This window comes from Cuculus canorus, chromosome 18 (assembly GCF_017976375.1).
Source record: "Cuculus canorus isolate bCucCan1 chromosome 18, bCucCan1.pri, whole genome shotgun sequence".
In the NCBI taxonomy this organism is placed as follows: Eukaryota; Metazoa; Chordata; class Aves; order Cuculiformes; family Cuculidae; genus Cuculus; species Cuculus canorus.
In genome coordinates, this window is record NC_071418.1 from 7,976,114 (window position 1) to 7,998,719 (window position 22,606).

The window sequence follows — 22,606 nt, forward strand, 5'->3', positions numbered from 1 at the left end:
GAGGGATTGGGAACTGTAGGAACACACCTTAACATTCTCATGGGGCTTCAAAATCCCTCAGAACCCTGGATTGAAAAGTGCTCATCTGGCAGCAAAGCATAATTTCCTCACCCTTTTAATATGAGAAAACAGATTATTTCATTTTGTTCACAGTTTCCGGAAATGTCACTGGTCAGATGACCAGATATTTCAAGCCTGCAAAGTTACAGAAAGTCACAGACAGAAAAAAATGATGCTTTGAAACTAAAATACAAAGCAATACCACACCCCTCTTTGTCACTCCTATCTCACAAATGCCCCACTTTGGACAAAAGTTTGCTCTTCAGTGCTGCAAAACACAGCAGCCTCAGCACTGTGAGTACTGAATTTTGAAAACTCTGCCCTTCCCCCTGAGATAACACCCACAGCAGCTTCCACCCACAGCCTTGTGAATCTCCCTCTTTTCCTTCCTTTGTTATCCCCATAGGGAGTCATCCCTGCATTGGGAGGAGAAAAACCATCCTCCTGTGCCTGGAAGAGATGCTGTCTATCCCTGGGAGTGCAAGCGGAACAGTTTTAAGCTGAAAGATGGGAGATTGAGATGAGATTTTAGGAAGAACTCTTTTCCTGTGAGGGTGGGGAGGCCCTGGTTGCCCAGAGACGTGGTGGCTGCCCCATCCCTGGAGGTGTTCAAGGCCAGGTTGGATGGGGCTTGGAGCCCCTGATCCAGCGGGAGGTGTCCCTGCCCATGGCAGGAGGTGGAACTGGATGGGCTCTAAAGTCCCTTCCACCCCAAACCATTCTATGACTCTATGATCTCCTCTCTTCCAAGTGTATCAGACACATACAGAGCTCATATCAGCACATCATAGAGCTCCCATGGTAGCAGAGAGCAGCCCAGGCAGCTGCTCGTGCCAGCCCTCGCCGTGGCAGCACACAGCACAGCCGTCACCCTGTACCGTTGGCTATAATAACGCTCATTTCTAGGACTCACTGGATATCTTCTGACAAATTGTTTTGGGGTTTCATTTAGTCAAAATACACTCCATCAGTAACGTGAAGAGAAATATAAACCATAGTTTTTTTCTCTCTAAAGATAGGGGTTTCACTACAATATTGTTTCACAGAAATGTTCTGAAGTTGGATTTTGTCATAGAATCATAGAATCACCAGGTTGGAAAAGACCTCTTGGATCATCAAGTCCAACCATTCCTATCTGCCACTAAACTATGTCCCTGAGCACCTCATCTACCCATCTTTTAAACGCCTCCAGAGATGGGGACTCCACCCCCTCCCTGGGCAGCCTCTGACCCTTTCTGTGAAAACTTTTTCCTGATATCCAGTCTGACCCTTCCCTGGCACAGCTTGAGGCCATTCCCCCTTGTCCTGTCCCCTGTCACTTGGGAGAAGAGCCCAGCTCCCTTCTCTCTACAACCTCCTTTCAGGTAGTTGTAGAGAGCAATAAGGTCTCCCCTCAGCCTCATCCTCTCCAGGCTGAACAACCCCAGCTCCCTCAGCCGTTCCTCCTAAGACTTGTTCTCCAGCCCCTTCCCCAGCTTCATTGCTCTTCTCTGGATGCTCCAGAGCCTCAACATCCTTCTTGGAGTGAGGGGCCCAGAACTGAACACAGGATTAGAGGTGTGGCCTCACCAGTGCTGAGCACAGGGGCAGAATCACCTCCCCGGCCTTGCTGGCCACATCATGAGATGGAACTCTTGCTAATCAGCTGGCAGGTTCTAGTTTCTCCTTAAGCACGCTGTCTCTTTGGATCACATCAGTTTACGTTCAGGTACAGCTTGGCACGCAAATCCTCTACAGATTCTCTGCTATTAGAAAATAAATTACAGGCATTATCATTTCCACAAACTCCTTCCATCCTTTTTCTCTGTGACTACCTGGGCATAACAAGTGAAGCAGTCCATGCCGTGTCACGCCTCCAGCAGCTGAGCATGCCACAACCTCCAGGCTCAGCTGTTTGCACATCTCATTGTTCATGTGGCAGATGGCACAGGCTGGGTTAGGCGAGACGAGTTAACCCCACGAATATTACACAGCAGTGGAAATAATCTATAACACTATCTGACGCCTGCACATGTGCCGTACATCAGGGAGAAGCGCGCGACTCCTTCCTTCTAAAGTGCCTCATGGTTCTACTAAACAAAGCTGTGACAGACAAGATCAGTGGCAGCGCTCAGTCCTGCTCAGTCCAGCTTGCTCAGTCGGATTCCAGAGCCACCTCCATCCATGCTGGAAGCACACGCTGTGCTTCATACAGAGACTTACATCTGTGGGATGACTGAAGCTATAAAAAGTGCTGACAATTTGCAGCAAATTTGCATATGTTGCTACTGCTGCTGCTTATATAAGTGATTTCTGGCTAACCACAAATACAAAAAGCAATGCCCAAAATAGATTTTAAAACAAGCTGCTTGCAAATGTGACTGAATGACACATCTCCCCACCCCTCTGAAAATCACATCTCTAGAAAACACAGACGCAACAGCCAGTGTTTCCCCAGAGGGTCCTGTGTGAAGCTGCTCCTGGACTATAAACCCCCGATGTTTAGCACCACCTCACTCTCCTGACACCTCTGCTGTCCCGCATCAACAAAGCTTGGGACAAACTGGGACACACCTGAGACTTGTCCTAGGTTGCTCTCAAGTGTGGAGCTGTACAGGTGTTGCTACAGACATCACCATCCCAAGCATGTCTGAGGCAGGTGGGGTGAGGAGGCAGTCAGGCTCTGAGCAGGAAACATTTTGTTACCTTCAGCTGTTAAGAAATCCTTCACTTATCACGCATCCACATTCCACCTGCTTTTTAGCTATGAGGACAGGCTGAGAGAGTTGGGGTTGTTCAGCCTAGAGAACAGTAAAGCTCTGGGGGGACCTTAGAGCAGCTTCCAGTGCTGAAAGGGGCTCCAGGAAAGCCGGGGAGGGGCTTTTGATCAGGGAGCGCAGGGATAGGATGAGGGGGAACAGCTTTTAGCTGAAAGATTGCAGGTTGATATGAGATTTTAGGAAGAAATGTTTTGCTGTGAGGGTGGAGAGGCCCTGGCCCAGGTTGCCCAGAGCAGTGGTGGCTGCCCCATCCCTGGAGGTGTCCCTGCCCATAGCAGGGGGTGGAACTGGATAATCTTTAATGTCCCTTCCAACCCAAATCATTCTATGTTTCTATACCTCTGTTTACCAAGGCAGTGCTGGCTTGAAGTACTGCTCATCACCTGTATCTACACAGATTTCTCTTTGCACCAGGCTGGGAAGCACAATTGCTTAGCCTAGGACTGCAACAGCCAGGTACTGAGCACCCCTGCCTGGCTCTGCTCAGAAGGTCAGCCAAAAATATAAAAGCACGCACAAAAGAGGAGATGGTCAGAAGATGCAGCTGCTAGTCCCTGGCTTTCAGATCTCATGGTTAACACCATATATAAATATATGTATCAGCAAAGGAGGGGTAGAAGTTGAAACAGATGGTGGGATATGGCTCACAAGCAACAACATCTCTCCTTTTCCAAACCCCTGTGCTTGCTGAAGAGCGTTGCTTGCTCACAGATCAAGCTCAGTCAAAGCAAACCATATGAATTCGTCAGAGAGAGAGTCCAGCAATGGGCCACAATGATGATTAAGGGATTGGAGCACCTATTATACAAGGAAAGGCTGAAAGAACTAGGCCTGTTCAGCATCAAGACACGAAAGCTCGAGAGGGATGTTAATGTGTATAAAAACCTATGGGGGGACAGTAAAAAAAAGCAGACACAGGCTGTTCTCAGTAATATCCAGTGAAAGGATGAGATGCAATGGCACAAATTAAAACACAGGAAATCCCAGAACAAAAAGCTGTGAGGGTAGTCAAATGCTGAAACAGATTGACCAGAAAGGCTGTGCAGTCCCATCCTTGCACCTGACCAGACGTGGTGAGGGAAGCTGGACTAGCAGAACTCCAGAGGTCCCTTCCAACTCAGCTGTTCTGTGAACGAGACTGCAGCAACCTCCTCAACTGCTGCCAACCAGATGGGCCTTGGGGAACCCATCTGGAACCCCATCACAGAGCTAATATTCTCCCCTGCTCACTTTGCTCTCTGCTTTTGATAGTCTTTTTGTTTACGCTATCTCTATTGCCCTATGAAACTGTGTCCTCTCCAGAGCTCTTGTTTCTGGCTTATTTCTACCATACACTCCCCAGTCCTCCTCCAGCTCTCATCGTTTCCATCACTGATGTGAGCAGGAACTTCCAGCCATCATTTTCTTATAATCCACCACTGTGGGCTTGCAGGAACCTAAAGGTGCCAAACCTCTCTACTTCTTGCCTCAGATTTACAACAGCACTGGCCCTTTCCTTGATCTTCTGTGATGTATGAATTGAAAAGCTATTTTTGCTAGCAAGAGAACTCAGAAGGCATAGGCAGCAATCCCTCAGGAATGCCCATCTTCAGCGCTAGAGTTTGTTTCCCACAAACCACCTTTGTGGTTTTCTCAGAGCTGTCCAACTCCACATTTGCCATTAAAACCAGTTCTGGTTAACCACCAGCCATGGATACACATTTTTCTTTGCCAGAGCTAAAAGCTACGACTCAGTGTGAGTGCACACAAGGAGAAAAAGCCTGCCGTATCCTCAGCTCCTTGATAAGCCATGTGGCAGCACGCAGATAATCTGTGCTGGCAGCTCCACAGCCCAGCTGCCTGTGAGGAGACGCAGGTGCTGTTGGTGCAGCGTGGTTCCTCCCAAGTCAGAGATAGCATCAGGAACAGTCACTTCTCTTCTTTTACCCTACAGGAACCAGCACGCTGCAGGCTGACTGCTAAACTAACTGCTCAAGAGTGGAGAGCTTCCCCTCTCACTGCTCTCCTTCACACCTTCCTCACTTCCCTCTTTCAGCTCAGGACCAAAACTCAGTGCAGACTTTAGAGCAGCACTGTCAGACGAGAATTCAGTGCTGGCAAATGAGAAGTCATAATAACAAGAAAATCCAGCCTGCCCGTCTCTACATAGTGACAGGCTTAAAGTTACAAAGGCTTCGGAAGAAGGCCATCTCCTTCTGGTAGCCCCCAGCCACCGGACAGACTTAGCTGTGAGAAGAAAGGGTGTGTGCCATGCAGGGCAAACCCTGCCAGCCCTGGCACATCTTGGACAACGCTGCAAGCCATGTTCATTCACTGCTGTGGCAGAAAACACAGCCAGCTGTCCTTTGGGACAAGGAGTTTTGCAAGGCTCCTGGGAGAGGAGCACAGGTACCTGCTGGTGTGAACTGGGTATAGCGAAGTCACGGCAGGACAGATGGTGCGAGAAAGAGTATCTTCCTCTTTCAACAACAGTGTGTGGTTAAGTTCAGCTCAGAACATAATTACTGCATGGCCAGGGCCACCCAAAACCAAAATAAGCACTGGTTGGTACTGAAAGGAGAATTGTGTTCATGGCCCTGCCTGGATATGCATTGTCGTCACCTCCCTCACACCAGCTCCAGCGTCAGTGTGGTTGGATGGTGTCTTGGATCAGAGAATAGCGAAGGAAAGTACTTCTATTGCGATGTCTTTCAGTTTGAACGGGTCCCCAAGCAAGGCAGCTGCATACCTGCACATAAGTGAAATGCCACCTTCAGAGCCATGAAAGAGACACACAGAGATCTGCCTCCTTCTCCCACATCTACTCTACTGTCATGTGTGCTAAGTACCTGTGGCCCCATAAATTTTGTTAATTAGTTCTCAATTGACATATTTACTGGCTCATAGTTCACCATCTCTGGAGGAAAGTAAAACGTGCCAGTGAACACCACTGAACACTTGCCATCTTTCTTGCCTTCTTTCCAAAGGTTTGGAGGCTGGGCTGTGTGGACAACTGGTCTGCAGCAAATCTTGCAGTGATACATGAGCCAAGAGTCAGAAGGGCACCTCTGGCACATCAGCTGCAGGTACCAACCTGAGCACAGTGCAGTTTGCTCAGACTTAAGTAGGAAGAGAGGTGTTTCCAAGAGGGGGACGATATTATAGAATGGTTTGGGTTAAAAGGGACCATGAAGGTGATCCAGTCCAATCCCTTTGCAGCGAGCAGGGACATCTTCAAATTTGTCAGGCTGCTCCGAGATCCATGCAATCTGACCATGAGCAACTCCAGGGATGGGGCATCTACCACCTCTCTGGCCAACCTGGGCCAGGGTTTCACCATCCTCAGTATGAAAAACCTCTTCCTAATATCCAGTCTAAACCTCACTTCTTTTAGTTTAAAACCATTCCCCCTTGTCCTATTGCTACAGGCCCTGCTAAAATCTCTTTCCCCATCTTTCTTATCAGCCTCCTTTAAGCATTGAAAGGCCACAGTGATGTCTCCCCAGAGCCTTCTCTTCTCCAAGCCACGCAGAAATGGTTTCCCACTGTCTTTGCTGAGCAGAGTTTGTGTCATCTCACAATACATTTTGCCTCAAACAGTTCCTAAATTCCTGGTTAGATGTGTAAATATTTAGCAGTTTGTGAAACCACAAGCATTGACCTATCTCAGTAAATGATCTTGTAGGTGGCAAAACTGACAAACAAAAGGACACCCACATTCTTAAACTAACAAAAAAAAAAAAATAATAATTCCAAGTGCTTTAGTCACCCAGAGAAGTTCCTGGTGTCACAGTTGTAGCACTGAGTGGGCACATCTTGCTTCTACTTTCCTCTCTTTCCAGGTAGCAATGAGAAACCAGAACTCAGTGCTAACACCACGAATTTTTTAATTCATTTGGACTAGAGAAATCAAAATGGATTGCCAGATCTACACACAAAATGTCCTTTTGCTGGGAACCTTTTCCTCAATGAACATTGCTCTGTGGGCATCTCGTGGGCCTGGTTCTGCTCGGGGCTGTGTTTCCTGCCACTGGATTTCCCAGAGGTTGTGCATGGAAAAACCTGGGGCAGGTAGTGCCTGCCTTGCATGTAACCAAACCACGCTGTCTGCTTCTCCTTAGAAACCTGGAGGACAACTAGAGGCTGATCCAAGACACATTGTGCTGCTGACCACTTCAGCCCAGCCACTGCAGGGACACTGCTTCAGGAGACCATTCCCATATCTCAAGTTCCAAATGACAATATGGCATGGTCAGCGAGGGAAGGACCGAAGGGCTCATGGCAGGTTCTCACTCTGGAGCATAAGATGCTTCAGATTTCATGTTCAGAAATGGAGAGGTTATGAAGTCCCTCACATTGCGGCTTCTTTGCATAGAAGAGAAAGGAATAAACATGTTTGGCCACAAGCAGTCCCGAGGTGGGACTACAACTGTTGGCCCTAGCTCTGAAAACAACTGGAGCTAAAAGAGATTCTCAGCATCCTGATGGAGAACCCATGCCCTTGAGTCTGGGTGACCGGCTGCTGCGCTACTGGGGCTCCTGGGCAACACCACACACGGCAGTGAGAGACCTCCAGCCAGTCCGGGAACTGATCCCACAAAGGGATCTGCTGGAATTATCTCTTCCACAACATAAAGGCAAGGGAGGGAGCGGGGGGGAAAGGAGGAGAGGGGGGGAAAGGAGGAGAGAGGGGGGAAAAGGAGGAGAGAGGGGGGGGAGGAGGGGAGTGGGGGGGCTGGAGGAGAGAGGGGGGGGAAGGAGGAGAGTGGGGGGGAAAGGAGGAGAGAGGGGGGGAAAGGAGGAGAGAGGGGGGGAAAGGAGGAGAGAGGGGGGGAAAGGAGGAGAGAGGGGGGGAAAGGAGGAGAGAGGGGGGGAAAGGAGGAGAGAGGGGGGGAAAGGAGGAGAGAGGGGGGGAAAGGAGGAGAGAGGGGGGGAAAGGAGGAGAGAGGGGGGGAAAGGAGGAGAGAGGGGGGAAAGGAGGAGAGAGGGGGGGAAAGGAGGAGAGAGGGGGGAAAGGAGGAGAGAGGGGGGAAAGGAGGAGAGAGGGGGGAAAGGAGGAGAGAGGGGGGGAAAGGAGGAGAGAGGGGGGAAGGAGGAGAGAGGGGGGAAGGAGGAGAGAGGGGGGAAGGAGGAGAGAGGGGGGGAAAGGAGGAGAGAGGGGGGAAGGGGGCGAGGGGGGGGAAGGAGGAGAGAGGGGGGGAGGAGGGGAGAGGGGGGAAGGAGGTGGGAGGGGGGGAAGGAGGAGGGAGGGGGGAAAGGAGGAGAGAGGGGGGAAAGGAGGAGAGAGGGGGGAAAGGAGGAGAGAGGGGGGAAAGGAGGAGAGAGGGGGGAAAGGAGGAGAGAGGGGGGAAAGGAGGAGAGAGGGGGGAAAGGAGGAGAGAGGGGGAAAGGAGGAGAGAGGGGGGAAAGGAGGAGAGAGGGGGGAAAGGAGGAGAGAGGGGGGAAAGGAGGAGAGAGGGGGGAAAGGAGGAGAGAGGGGGGAAAGGAGGAGAGGGGGGGGAAAGGAGGAGAGGGGGGGAAAGGAGGAGAGAGGGGGGAAAGGAGGAGAGAGGGGGGAAAGGAGGAGAGAGGGGGGAAAGGAGGAGAGAGGGGGGAAAGGAGGAGAGAGGGGGGAAAGGAGGAGAGAGGGGGGAAAGGAGGAGAGAGGGGGAGAGGAACTTGTCCAGCATCTGTCCCACATACAATGTCTGACAAGAGCTCTATCACCTCAGCCGCTGAATTCTGCTGCTATTCAGCAACTGTGAAAACACACGAGTGTCCAGAGGCGCCTGCAGCTCGCCGTGCAGCCTCAGCTCTGCTCCTCCATGGGCAGAGCGGGTCCCAAAGGCTCGGCTGCTGCCCTGGGCGGCGGGGCTGAGCCCTCGGCACAGGCTGGGGCACAGCGATGCCGAGGGGTCTCCGGCAGCAGCGCCGGGACAGGCGGCAGCCCCTGCCCCGAGCGACGGCTGGGACCGGCGAGCCGACAGGGGAACAGCCCGGCTCCTTCCCAGCTCCATCCTGGCTCCGATCCCGGCTCCAGTTCTGCTCTCTCCCTTGTTCCAACCCGGCTCCTTCGCCGGCTCCGATCCCGGCTCCTTCCTGCCCCATCCCGGCCCCATCCCGGCTCCTTCCCGGCCCCATCCCGGCTCCCTCCCCGTCCCCGCCGGTACCTCCAGGAGCTGCACGTAGCTGGCCGGGAACCAGCCCCGCAGCCCGTCCTCCTTCTGCCCTTCCCACCAGCCGCCGTCGGGCACCTGCAGCACGGTGATGAGCTCCCCCGCGGCGAAGCGCAGCCCCTGCCGGTGCCGCTCCCCGGAGAAGGGGTACAGCGTCTGGCACCGCGACCCCGACATCCCTACCGGGGGCCCCGCAGCCGCCCCGCTCCGCGCCGCGCTGGGGCTGCGGGAGGCACCGCGCTGGCCGCGCCCCGCGCCCGCCCCGGGGCTGCCCCGCACCGCGGGTACCGCCGGCAGGGGCGGGGCGGGAGAGGCGGGAAAGGGCGGGGGTGGGGGACGGGGTGGGGGGGACGGGACACGCGTGTCGGCGGGAGGAGGGTCGGAGTGAGCCGGGGAGGGAGGGGGGGGGGGGTAGGCAGAGAGTGTGTGCGAGAAACGGCGTGTGCGTGTGGCAGTGCCTGAGGGAGACTGTCACGTGCGAGGCGGAGCGTGTGCTCAGCACCCCCGTGTGTGTGTGTGTGTGTGTGTGTGTGTGTGTGAGACGGAGTGTGACACACGTGTGCTCAGCACCCGTGTGTGTGTGTGTGAGGCAGAGTGTGACACACGTGTGCTCAGCACCCGTGTGTGTGTGTGTGTGAGGCAGAGTGTGACACACATGTGCTCAGCACCCGTGTGTGTGTGTGTGAGATGGAGTGTGACACACGTGTGCTCAGCACCCCCGTGTGTGTGTGAGTGTGTGTGTGTGAGTGTGTGTGTGAGTGTGTGTGTGTGAGAGACGGAGTGTGACACACGTGCGCTCAGCACCCCGTGTGTGTGAGTGTGTGAGACGGAGTGTGGCACTGTGTGTGAGACAGTCAGCGTGTGCGTGTGGCATTGTGTGAAGCAGAGTGACAGCGTGTGCTCAGCACCCCTGTGTGGATAAGTGTGTGAGGCAGTGTGACACACGTGTGCTCAGAATGCTTGTGTGAGTGTGCAAGAGACGCTGTGACACGCATGTGCTCAGCACCCCTGTGTGTGTCTGTGTGAGGCAGCGTGACAGCGTGTGCTCAGCACCCCTGTGTGTGTGACAGTGTGCGAGGTGACGTGTGACTATGCAAGAAACAGCGTGTGTGTGTGACAGTGTGAGGCGACAGTGTGTGCTCAGCACCCCTGTGTGTGTGTGAGACACTGTGACAGTGTGTGCTCAGCACCCCTGTGTGTGAGACAGTGTGACAGCGTGTGTTCAGCACTCCGTGTGTGAAAGTGTGCAAGAGACACTGTGACAGTGTGTGCTCAGCACCCCTGTGCGTGTGACAGTGTGCGAGGTGACGTGTGACTATGCAAGAAACAGCGTGTGTGTGTGACAGTGTGAGGCGACAGTGTGTGCTCAGCACCCCTGTGTGTGTGTGAGACAGTGTGACAGTGTGTGCTCAGCACCCCTGTGTGTGAGACAGTGTGACAGCGTGTGTTCAGCACTCCGTGTGTGAAAGTGTGCAAGAGACACTGTGACAGTGTGTGCTCAGCACCCCTGTGCGTGTGACAGTTTGTGCTCAGCACCCCTGTTTCTGTGTGACTGTGCAAGAATGTGACACTTGTGCACAGCACCCTTGTGTGTGTGTGTGAGGCAGTGTTACAGTGTGCTCAGCGCCCCTGTGTGTGTGTGTGTGAGGCAGTGTGACTGTGCAAGAGACACTATGTGACACGTGTGTGCTCAGCACCCCTGTGTGTGTGTGTGAGGTAGTGTGCGTGAGACAAACAGCGTGTGCATGTGACAGCGTGAGGTGACAGTGCTCAGCACCCCTGTGTGTGTGACAGTGTGTGCTCAGCACTCCGTGTGGCAGTGTGCAAGAGACACTGTGTGACAGTGTGTGCTCAGCACCCCTGTGTGTGTGAGACTGTGCGAGGTGGCGTGTGACAGTGTGAGAAACAGTGTGACACGTGTGTGCTCAGCACCCTTGTGTGTGAGTGTGTGAGATGGTGTGTGAGTTGTGTGTGCTCAGCACCCCTGAGTGTGTGAGAGATGGAGTGTGACACACGTGTGTGAGACAAACAGCATGTGTGTGTGAGAGTATGTGCTCAGCACCCTGGAGCCCCATGCCCAGTTCTGGAGTCCTCAGCACAGGAAGGACATGGATCTGTTGGAGTGAGTCCAGAGGAAGCCATGGAGATGATCCGAGGGCTGGAGCACCTCCTGTATGAGGACAGGCTGAGAAAGCTGGGGTTGTTCAGCCTGGAGAAGAGAAGGCTTCAGGGACCTTAGAGCAGCTTCCAGTGCTGAAAGGGGCTCCAGGAAAGCTGAGGAAGGGCTTTTGATCAGGGAATGCAGGGAGAGGACAATGGGGAACCGTTTTCAGCTGAAAGAGGGAAGGCTTAGATGAGGTATTAAGAAAAAAATTTTATCAGTGAGGGTGGAGAGGCCCTGGCCCGGGTTGCCCAAAGAAGTGGTGGTGCCCCATCCCTGGAGGTGTTCAAGGCCAGGTTGGATGGGCCTTGGAGCAACCAGATCCAGTGGGAGGCGTCCCAGCCCATGGCAGGGGGTTGAAACTGGATTGGCTTTAAGGTCCCTTCCAACCCAAATCGTTCTTTGGATTTTTGATTCTATGAAATCACGCTGGTGTCTTCTGGCCCAGGCTGCGCTGGCTCTTTATTTATCTGACATTCTACTGGAGTATTTTTCTACCTCTTTGTTGCTGGTGTTTTACAAATTTGCAATACCTTTTCTTCAAAGTGAGGGTAGCCTGACTGGAGCCTTTCTTCTGAACGTTTTAGAAGGTGATTTTCAATGTAGACATCCTTCACATAGACGGGCAAAGCAGGAACCTGAGCTTAGCTTTTCAGTGCTTTTTTCAGTAAGGTTAGAATTGATGATCTCAGAGGTCTTTTCCAACCAAAAAATTCTTACGATTCTATGATTCTTAGGATTCTTTCAACAACTTTTAGACTGATTTCCACAGTTCTATTTTTGATTCTCTGCATTTGTGGTAAATTGCCTAAAATCATCCCCTTCTGAAAAGCATTTAAACCGAGAACTATTGAACTATGGTCCATTATGTGTTATTATCACACCAGCTGTGCCTGGTTTGGCAAAAAAGCAACAGACTTGATACCATGGCACCCATCCAGGTACATCTATCAGAAGTCTTCTCTAACAGTGTATTCGTAGATGGCAAGAATTGAAATCAACTCGAAAAACATCCTTATATTTCTTCGGCATATGCAAACCCAACTTTGCCAATGTTGGAACTGAGATCCAAATAGTTTAGAACTTTCATGTACAAGAATGAATTTTAGTCTAAATTTTACTTTTATTATGTTTAATGTTGCCAGAATTATTAAATATTTTTATCAGAACACCTCCCATATGAGGACAAGCTGAGAGATTTGGGATTGTTCAGACTAGAGAAGAGAAAGCTCCAAGGAGACCTTACAGCAGCTTCCAGTGCGGAAAGGGGCTGCAGGAAAGCTGTGGAGGGGCTCTGGATCAGGGAGTGCAGGGATGGGAGGAGCGGGAACAGCTTTTAGCTGAAAGATTGGAGGTTGAGATGAGATCTTAGGAAGAAATGTTTTCCTGTGAGGGTGGGGAGGCACTGGCACAGGTTGTCCAGAGCAGTGGTGGCTGCCCCATCCCTGGAGGGGTTCAAGGCCAGGTTGGATGGGGCTTGGGCAGCCTGATCTAGCGGGAGGTGCCCCTGCCCATAGCAGGCTTGGAACTGGATGATCCTTAAGGTCCATTCCAACCCAAAACGTTCTATGATTCTACTCAGTTTATTCTCTTTTATTTTTTTCCTCTGCTATTTTCTTTCTCCCAACTTGTTCCGCTTTCTCTTTATCTCTCTTTCTGATATTTTTGTGAGTTTCTGTCCTTTTTTGCCTGAACTTTCTTGATGAGAAAGCCTCTAGCAGGGTTTTAGTCCCAAAGTTGTCCACTTCCTGAAGCAATTACAAACTTCAGCTTTTCAGCTGGCAAGCCCACCTGTAAACACTAACTTCATTCTGATCTTACACTTTCCTTCTAAACCTCTTACTGCAACTTCACTTTGGCTTGTGAAGTCCAGTCTATAAGCAGAAGGACTCCATTCATGCCAGAGGATCCCTTCTAGTCACCAGAGGTACATATGTCTTGAACAGGTCCCAGTAAGCAATCCTCATTTTATTCTGCAGACATGGTTAGCTTCTCTTTAGATACATCTGGTCCTTCTCAGCTTGCAAAATGGCTTTGCTGCTTGCACAGAGAGCAGCTCTTACCAAAGGCTTGGACCTACATTTGCTCCTGCATCATGTGTCACCCTTATTGTTAATCCTGTTAAAAGGTGGCATTTACTGTCTATGAGGAAAATTATTTCTAAGCACAGAAAGCTTTTTTATCTAGCATAAGCTATCAGAGCTGGAGTCACCAGATGAAAGATACAGAATCCATCTTAGAAACAGACAGATTTGCAGTTCCAAGGGTAACAAGCACTGAGATGAATTGGTCAAGTTACAGTCTCAACTTTGAGCTCATCTGTTCCAACTCAGCTAAAGCACCTTGGTTGGTTGCAGGTGTTCTCTGGCCAGTACTCAGCAGGTCTAACTGAATGCTCAAAACAGTCACTTTGGCTGTAAGATCTCTCTAAATTTATCGTCTGAGCCATCACAACTGTCATACTTAGTTACCTGTCCTTGGAGGGTATTCCACTTAGCAATGAGAAAACAGTTCTAAAGTTAGTGTCATATAAATGTTTTCTGTGTAAGGGTGAGATGAATCTCACCTTGAAAGGCCCTTTTCCCCTGTCTGCTTCCAAAAAGTCTAGGGTGAAGACCTCAGCCTCAGACATCTAACTTTTTAGCAAACCGTAGTGTCACTGAAATGCTCTCTGTGAATGAGAAAGAGCGAACCTCACCTAACACTACAGAGAGCCCCAGTTATCCAGCCAGAAAACTTACTCCATGATTTTACAGACTGTACCTGGAGTTTAAAATGACCCCAATAAACCAAGCCCTATACAGACAGGCAGATTCCCTGAAGAGGGACCTAAGAATATCTTGAGAGTAACAGATGAAAGTTCATATCTGACAGCTCTAGGAGCAGCCTGGTCAATGCTTTGTTTGTTTAAAGCAACATCTGACAATCTGTCATGGAAGAGCTACACTACTCCTGTTGTCTTCACTGAAAAGATCCTGCAGAGGGATGAGAAAGGGATGGCATAGGTGCACTGGAGAGATTATTAGTCTTGATGGAGTGGAGATTCATATGAATAATTGATTTGCCGTACCTGTTAGCAAGACACAGCAACACCAGGTGATCTAAATAGATCTTCAAATGCCCTTTGAAGTCTAAATGGCTAGCAGAAATTAGTTTTTTTTTGTTGGAAAGGAAACGTTCTGAGCATTTACACAAAAGATGCTTCCAGTGCTAAAATGCTCTAAAGCTATATCTTTTGATGGAAGGGACCATTCTCAACGCTTGGAACAGCCAAGACATAAGAATCAATACAGGAGCTCAGAAGAAAGCTTCATCTAGTCTACAGTCTTCTTTCTGACAGCAACTCAAAGAGAGTGCATAGGGTGGACTGAAAGAGCAGGACAACACATAGCAGTGCTTCCGTTGAATAACATCCCATCATCCACCAAGCTGCAGCTCAGGGGTTTCCTAAGCCAGATATTCTTGATTACCACACTTGGAAATGTAGGCATCCAGAACCTCAAACGTTCCAAGGAGAGGACTCAGAGTTATGAGTCATGTTCATATGACCAAATATGTGATTTAAAGACAATATAAAAAAATGCACTTAGTGATACAGAATGGCTTTACCTTTCATTTCTGCCCTTAGCAGTGTTTCTTGCGCCTCTGCTGACCTTGGAACTCCCCTTGCACAAGGTCAGTTCTGAAAATAAGATCAGACGTGGCTGTGACCACTGTAAGACTTAATGATATTCCAGGGCAGGTTTAGTCATCTTTGTCATTAACAGTGCCCAGAGGTGTATCTACTATTTTAGAGTCAGACATAAACAGAGGTAGTCTGTCTATAAATGGACAGTGATACAATATGAACAAACAGCTTGTGATGATTCACCTGAGACTAAACTGGATTTGCCTGCCAGGATAATTCACCTGGAGAGCTGATTGCTTCCATTCACCTTCTTTCTTGGAAGCAGGCTGAGAATAACAAACTGTTCCGATAACATCAGCCTAACACTAGCCAACATATTTCCTACTGAGAGGCAGGGCAGGTCCCACCCTGTTACATGACAGGCACATATTTGGTCATATAAATGTGACTCATAACTCTTGACTTCACATTAGAGCTAGGTGTCAACAGCATTCAGTTGTCACAAACCCCTTGTTTGCACTAGTTATGCCATGCCTTTTCTCCAGCAGTTCAGCATTCATCTCTCTTTTCCTGAGGTTCTGGAAAGCCTAAATCACAACAATGTGCTCAAGTCAGCTGGTACAGAACTTCAGGAGACAGCTTCCCTCAGTCCATCTTGGTCCTCTTCCTTTTAGTGGTAAAATTAAATATACAATGCATATCCACAGCATTTCATGGTGGTCAGGATGTTCACTAAGAAGAGGACCACCTCAGTGATTCCTAAGGATTTATATTCATTAAAGCAGATCCTGTAGCCTTATCCTCTCTTCTTCCAGCTCTGCAACCACTAGATCATACAATTTTATTTATTGAATTTCATGCTAAATGGAAAAGCCACTGACAGAAAGAACGGCATTACCTATAAACCATGCGGTTTCAGCATCAGTAATGAGCAAGCTGTGGCCATTTGGGTCTCAGCTTCTAAGAGTTATACAACAACATAAAACAAACAGTCCTGGATCAGACCACGGGTCTGTCTGGTTTATTATCCTGTTTCCAGCAAAATCTAACAGCAGAAGTCTAGGGAAAAGGACAGGTGCAGGGCAATGTCTCTGCAGAAAATCCACTTGATTTCAAGCAAATGATAGCTCAAGTCTTCCCCAGTGAGAGGCGGTATCTTGTATTTAATAGCTCATTTCCATTATTGAGGGCAGTTATTTTTTGAGCCCATCCAAAATTCGGGCATCCATAAAATTCTGTAGGAAGGGTTTCCAGGGCAGGCATTATATTTTGGAACCTGTCCCTTGCCTGTTTCATCCAAGACCTGCTGGCTCACAATCAGAGGCAAAGCCTGCCCGCTGTTCCATTTGTGCTGATGCTCAAACCTGAAACACTGAACTGACAGTTACCTGCATGTGGAGATGAGGGAACGAACCTACATGAATTATGTACTTGAAGGGTCTTAAGGGACTTGTCCAAGATCACATGGAGAGGCACTGGAAAAGCAGGAAAACATCCCAAGAGGACTCTGATGAAAGCACCTAAACTTTCCTTCAAACTTCCTTCTCTCTGGCTTAGTATCAATCTTAGTGGTGTGATCTGGACTTGCTAGAGCATTTACAACAGCTTGCTGGGTCCCAGAGCATCTGATCTTTTCTTTTGATCCCATGGAGAACCGGGCTTCTGGCCAGCTAAGAAGAGCAATCCAGCTAGGCAGCCCTCCAGCCAAATTCCTCTGGGTGCACTCGTTTGGACATTGATATCTCACTGACACTAAACTTCCCTCTTCAGTATGAATTGCTCATTACTTGAATTCCATCAGGGACTTCATATGTCATGAAAGAGCAGAAATTCTGCCTGAACACACTGAGCAGGACTGACTGCTTTCTGTGGATGAAGTTGTTGATCTGTGTATATGTGTGTGCCTGTATCTGCAGGACAGAGATGTCTCAGTGTTTTCCTCTCAATGGTGTCTCTGTTCTACAACCATCTGTGTATAAAGCTGCTATTCTCTTGTGAACAATGACTCATACAGGAAAGTCTCTAAGAATGAGGCAAGAACTATGTTCATCCTGAGTAGTATTGAAGATGAGGATTTAATCCCATAAACTCTTGGAAACTCAGCATTAGTTTTCCCTTGACAGCTTTAATCTTTAAAATCTGCTGTTGCTGACACACATTTACAAACAACAGGTTGGCACTACACTGTCTCTGCAAGCGGGTGTTGCAAGTCCTTACTCCTGACAAGGACCCACACAGCATTTCTCACCATGGCCAACCTTTTCCTCACTCCATTTTCCAATGAGGATCCACCTAGTGACTCCTCCAACTCCCACATTCTTCTCAGCCCCCACAGATGACTTTCTCCAGCCATTTCCCTTATATTTCCAGGCTACCCTGCATCTCCGCCAGCTGCAGTGGGTGAGTGGGAAAAAGTAGGATCACTGTTCCTGGCACCTCGCAAGCTGCACCTGGATCTGGAGCTGCCCAAAAGACTGTTTGCTTTAGGGACTATGTGGGGCAGTGTTCCATACTGGTATCAAAAAATCACAACAATCTTCACTTCATATATCTAGCAAGGTTTGGGTACTTCGGAAATAGCTGAAAGAAAGGAAATATCCAGAAGAATTTATCAGAAATTCTCCTGTGGCCAGAATTAATACAGAAAGAAGAGTTTCTGAAAATCAAGTGAGCTCCTCTGGCTAGTAGGGAAGGTTGTGCTTTGTGGCAGTTCTCATCATTTCTCTGCTAGTATAAGTAAGGAGCAATGGTGGCACATAGAAGTTCTCAGTTCCTCAATACAGGAAAGACATAGATATCTTGGAACAAGTCAGCCTGGAGAAGAGAAGGCTGTGGGGAGACCTTAGAGCAGCTTCCAGTATTGAAAGGGGCTCCAGGAAAGCTGAGGAAGGGCTCTGGATCAGGGGGTGCAGGGATAGGATGAGGGAGGATGGTTTTAAGCTGCAAGAGGGGAGAGTGAAATGAGATCTTAGATACTATCCTGTGAGGGTGGGGAGGCCCTGGCCCAGGTCGCCCAGAGCAGTGGTGGCTGCCCCATCCCTGGAGGTGTTCCAGGCCAGGTTAGATGGGGCTCTGAGACCCTGATCCAGTGGGAGGTGTCCCTGCCCATGGCAGGGGGTTGGAACTGGGCTCTAAGGTCCCTTCCAAACCAAATCATTCTAGGATTCTGTGGTTCCATGGGAGCCCGTGAGCGATGACCTTGAATTGTTTGACAGGAGCCCAGATTCCTATATGAGAAGTCTCCGTTTCCTGCAACAAGTTTCTAGAGCTGTGCAATGCCTGACAGTCGTCACAGACACAAACAAAGGGGTTGAAACTCTCAGCACAATTTACCCTTTTCCTACCCAAAGGCCCTGCAGAAAGAGAATCTTGTAGGCCACTAAATTTATTCACTGGAATGAATCCCACTTCTACCCATTCCCCCAGGTCCTCAAAGAAGGAGCAGGCACCACACCTAGAAGAGATGAGCTTTACACGTGCATGGTGTGTTTTTAAATCAGCATTTTAATCCTCCTCCTAATTGCAGAGATAGGCAAACTAGTAGGAGTTATTCTTGGTACCAACTGAGGTATGACACAGCTCCTGCTCTCCTAATAATCTGATTTGTAACTGTTCTAAAATAAAGTTTGTCCTTTTTTATTTCCTAAGTGTATCTCACGCTACCTCTGGTTCAACTAAATGAAAGATAGTACATTTCTCATTCTTAAAGAAATAAATAAAGTTTGTTTTGAAAACCTAGTAGTGATACTATTTCAATTTCCTTCCAGCTTTCTGGGTTGGTTTTTTTTTTATTTTTTCTTTTTTTTGTCTCCTCAGTCCCTCTCCTATTTTCCTGAAACCCTCTGCTTCTTTTCAGAATACTAATACTTTCTTACATATATTCTTACACATCTTATAAAGTTAGTGTAAAGACCTAAGCACAGAGATACAGAAACAGGAAAACCTCTGAGCTGGGAATGGTCTAGAGATGCCCACTGGAACTGCTTGGCACAGACCTGAGTTCAAGTTCTCAACAGTTTCTGGAGGCTCAGTGCCTCTGTCTTGTCATCCTAGTCTCTCTCTCCGTGGAGATGCTTAGTTGAATAGGGAGCATTTTCTGAAGAGCCAGTAGCATGGATGCTTGCTCTCATTTTCACATTTATAGCTTAGTTAAAGGCACAGCTTGCTTGTTTGTTTTTTTTCATCAGCCTAAGAGCAATGCAAACCTTTGGCCTAAGCATTGTTCAAACCATCGGCTGAGACAATGCAGTCTATCCCTTTGCAGAGGTGGCAAACAGCATAGATCCGGTCTGAGTCCTAGACTCACAGAATGGCTTGTATTGGAAGGGACCTTAAAGATCATCCCAGTTTCCAACCCCGTGCCATGGGCAGGGACACCTCCCACTGGATCAGGCTGCCCAAGGCCCATCCAACCTGGCCTTGAACACCTCCAGCGATGGGGCAGCCACAGCTTCCCTGGGCAACCTGAGACTTTAACCTTCACCCTGTTATTTCTGCCTCTCTCCCGGAGCAGTCTTGAGGGAGCATGATGGTATGTTCTGTGCTCACAAAGGGAGCCAGTGATGCTAATGTATGGCCTAAACACTTAACAGGCTGCTTTACTAAGATAGTCCTGCAGAGAAAAGGGTAACCACACAAAATGATCCTTCCTACTGCTGGTGAGCATGCCAAGAATAAGCCAGTGCTGGATCATGGGTGATGTGTCTGCATCTGGTCATTCTATTATCTCTCCCTTCCTGGTACACTGGCAGAAGCAAAGGACTCAGAGGGCTCTATAGATCTCATGACAACTACAAAGCACATCTAGAAGCTTCTGGGAATGCAAAGAAATTTCCAGACAAAGGCTTTTCTTTCAGCTTTATAAATGTGTTTGCAGCTGTCATCATGTTAAAAGAAAAACAGCCATTAAAACCACTCCTGCAGATCAGAACTCCCATGCAGGAGCTGTTTCTTCTTCTTTCAATTTTTTTCTTCCTTTATATATAAATAAGAGTATTAAGAACAGGTTTGTACTTAACAAAAGGATAAACCCTGCTAATCTACTGATTTGTCCGCTAGCGTTGTGCTTGTCACAGCACTGTTTGTTGCTGGGGCAGACGTGGTCCTAAAGGGCACAGCTGTGCAATGTGAACCACATTGCATCACGTGAGAGTGGGGACAGGACCTGCCAGGCTGGGGGGGGCTGGACACAATGTCAGTCCAAGTCACAGACTGCTGTGTTTGTGACTGGACCAAACCCCCTCATCTCTGACAATAGAAAATGCCATGCTGACAAACATGCAAGCTAGAGCCAAGCATGGCAGGTAGCCATGGAGCAGAGGAAAAGATACAGGATGATTTGGTCAGCTTGACAGGCAGTGATGGCAGATCAGCCTCGGATGGGGCATTAGCAGACAAAACAGCAGAGACCTATGGTTGGTACAAAGGACCCTGAATGTGAACAGGAGGATGACCAGTCAGGAGGCACATGGGTCAGAGCCAACAGGGTATGAAACACAGGAGAAGGATGACAGAAACCCAAGGAGAACACAATGTTTGAGAACAATCATGGAATCATAGAATCATAGAATCATTTGGGTTGGAAGGGACCTTAAAGATCATCTAGTTCCAAACCCCCTGTGATAGGCAGGGATACCTCCAACTAGAGGTTCTAAACCATAGAATGCTTTAGGCTGGAAAGGACATTTATGTCTAGTCCAACCTCCTTGCATAAGCAGGGACATTTTTGCTCAGTCAGGTTGCTCAGAGCCCCATCGAACCTGACCTTGAGTGTTTCCAGGGATGGGGAATCCACTAACTTCCTGGGCAACCTGTGACAGTGTTTCACCACACTCACTATAAAAATCTACCCTCCCTTAGTTTAAAAACATTACTCCTTGTCCTGTCACAACCAGCCTCGCTAAAAAGTCTGTCCCCATCCTTGCTATAAGCCCACTTTCAGTACTGGAAGCTGCTCTAAGGTCTCCCTGCAGCCTTTTCTCCAGGCTGAAGAAGTCTGACTCTCTCAGCCTGTCACACGGAAGGTGCTCCAGCCCTTGGATCATCTTTGTAGCCTCTGGACTCCAACAGATCTATGTCCTTCCTGTGCTAAGGACTCCAGAACCTTAGGTGAGGTCTCATGAGAGCAGAGGGGCAGAATCCCCTCCCTTGCCCTGCTGGTTCCACTGCTTTGGATGCAGCTCAGGATACACTTGGCTTTCTGAGCTGTGAGCTCACAGTGCCAGCTCAAATCCCGGTTTTCATCCATCAGTGCAACTGGCACAGATGAACGCAGGAGGGGAAAAAGGAATGCCAGGAAAGGAAGGAGCATCAAGGGGATATGAACAGCCACTGGGTACTGAACCTCAATGGGAGGAGGCAGGAACCGGACAGGGGTAACAGGCTGGTGCGTGGTGATGGGCTGGTGCGTGGTGATGACAGTTGACAGCCGACTGAATATGAGCCAGCAGTGTGCCCAGGTGGCCAAGAAGGCCAATGGCATCTTGGCTTGTATCAGAAATGGGGTCACCAGCAGGTCCAGGGAGGTGATTCTCCCTCTGTACTCAGCACTGGTGAGACCGCACCTTGAATACTGTGTTCAGTTCTGGACCCCTCACCACAAGAAGGATGTTGAGGCTCTGGAGCGTGTCCAGAGAAGAGCAACAAAGCTGGTGAGGGGCTGGAGAACAAGTCTTATGAGGAGCGGCTGAGAGAGCTGGGGTTGTTTAGCCTGGAGAAGAGGAGGCTGAGGGGAGACCTTATTACTCTCTACAACTACCTGAAAGGAGGTTGTGGAGAGGAGGGAGCTGGGCTCTTCTCCCAAGTGACTGAGGACAGGACAAGAGGGAATGGCCTGAAGTTCCACCAGGGAGGTTCAGGTTGGATATCAGAAAAAAATTCTTCACAGTAAGAGTCATGGGGCACTGGAACAGCTGCCCAGGGAGGGGGTCGAGTCGCCTTCCCTGGAGGTGTTTAAGGAACGGGTGGATGAAGTGCTTAGGGACATGGTTTAGGGAGTGTTAGGAATGGTTGGACTCGATGATCCAATGGGTCCTTTCCAACCTGGTGATTCTGTGATTCTATGGATCTGTTGGAATGGGTCCAGAGGAGGGCACAGAGATGATCCAAGGGCTGGAGCACCTCTAGTGCGAGGACAGGCTGAGAGAGTTGGGGTTGTTCAGCCTGGAGAAGAGAGGGCTCTGGGGAGCCCTGAGGGGAGGGGCCGCTCCGCCATGTCCCCGCGGCCGGGCTGCCCTGCGAGCGGCACCTGCGGCTCCCCCCCTCCACACACAGAGCACAGCCACACCGCGCACCCCACATGGAGAGGATTCTCCCCGTTCTCCTCCTCCTCCTCCTTCCCCCTCATCGCATGGAGCAGATCCACCCAGGTTGGAGCAGACCCCCTGCACACGGAGCAGATCCATCCCCCTGGCTGGAGATTCCCCTCCTTCTCCTCCTCCTCCTTCCCCCCAGTCACATGGAGCAGATTCCCCTCCTTCTCCTCCTCCTCCTCCTTCTCCGCCAACCCCTCATCGGATGGAGCAGATCGTTCTCCTCTTCCTCCTTTCCCCTCCTTTCCCTCTTCCTCCTTCCCCCCCATGCACGGAGCAGATTCCCCTACTCCTCCTCCTCCTCCTGCTGTTTCCCCCCATCGCAGGGAGCAGATTCCCCTCCTCCTCCTGTTTCCCCCCATCGCAGGGAGCAGATTCCCCTCCTTCTCCTCCTGCTTCCCCCTCTCGCAGGGAGCAGATACCTCTTCTCCTCCTCCTCCTCCTGCTTCCCCCCATCACAGGAGCAGATTCCCCTCCTCCTCCTCCTGCTTCCCCCCATCGCAGGGAGCAGATACCCCTTCTTCTCCTGCTTCCCCCCCATCGCAGGGAGCAGA

At 49.8% G+C, this 22,606-nt stretch overlaps 1 protein-coding gene across 4 annotated transcripts in view; it reads right to left on the minus strand.

Moving 5' to 3' along the window:
• Positions 1 to 9,238, minus strand: part of GAS7 (growth arrest specific 7) — a 111,121-nt gene extending 101,883 nt beyond the window's left edge. For 3 of the 4 annotated variants that reach the window (XM_054083229.1, XM_054083231.1, XM_054083228.1), the window contains exon 1: positions 8,948 to 9,236. In XM_054083229.1, the coding sequence (XP_053939204.1) occupies positions 8,948 to 9,130 (183 nt within the window). In that variant the 5' untranslated portion in view covers positions 9,131 to 9,236. Of the gene's footprint in view, positions 1 to 8,947 lie in introns of all 4 variants that reach the window. The other variant, XM_054083232.1, reaches the window with a different exon arrangement.
• Positions 9,239 to 22,606: the final 13,368 nt, after the last annotated feature.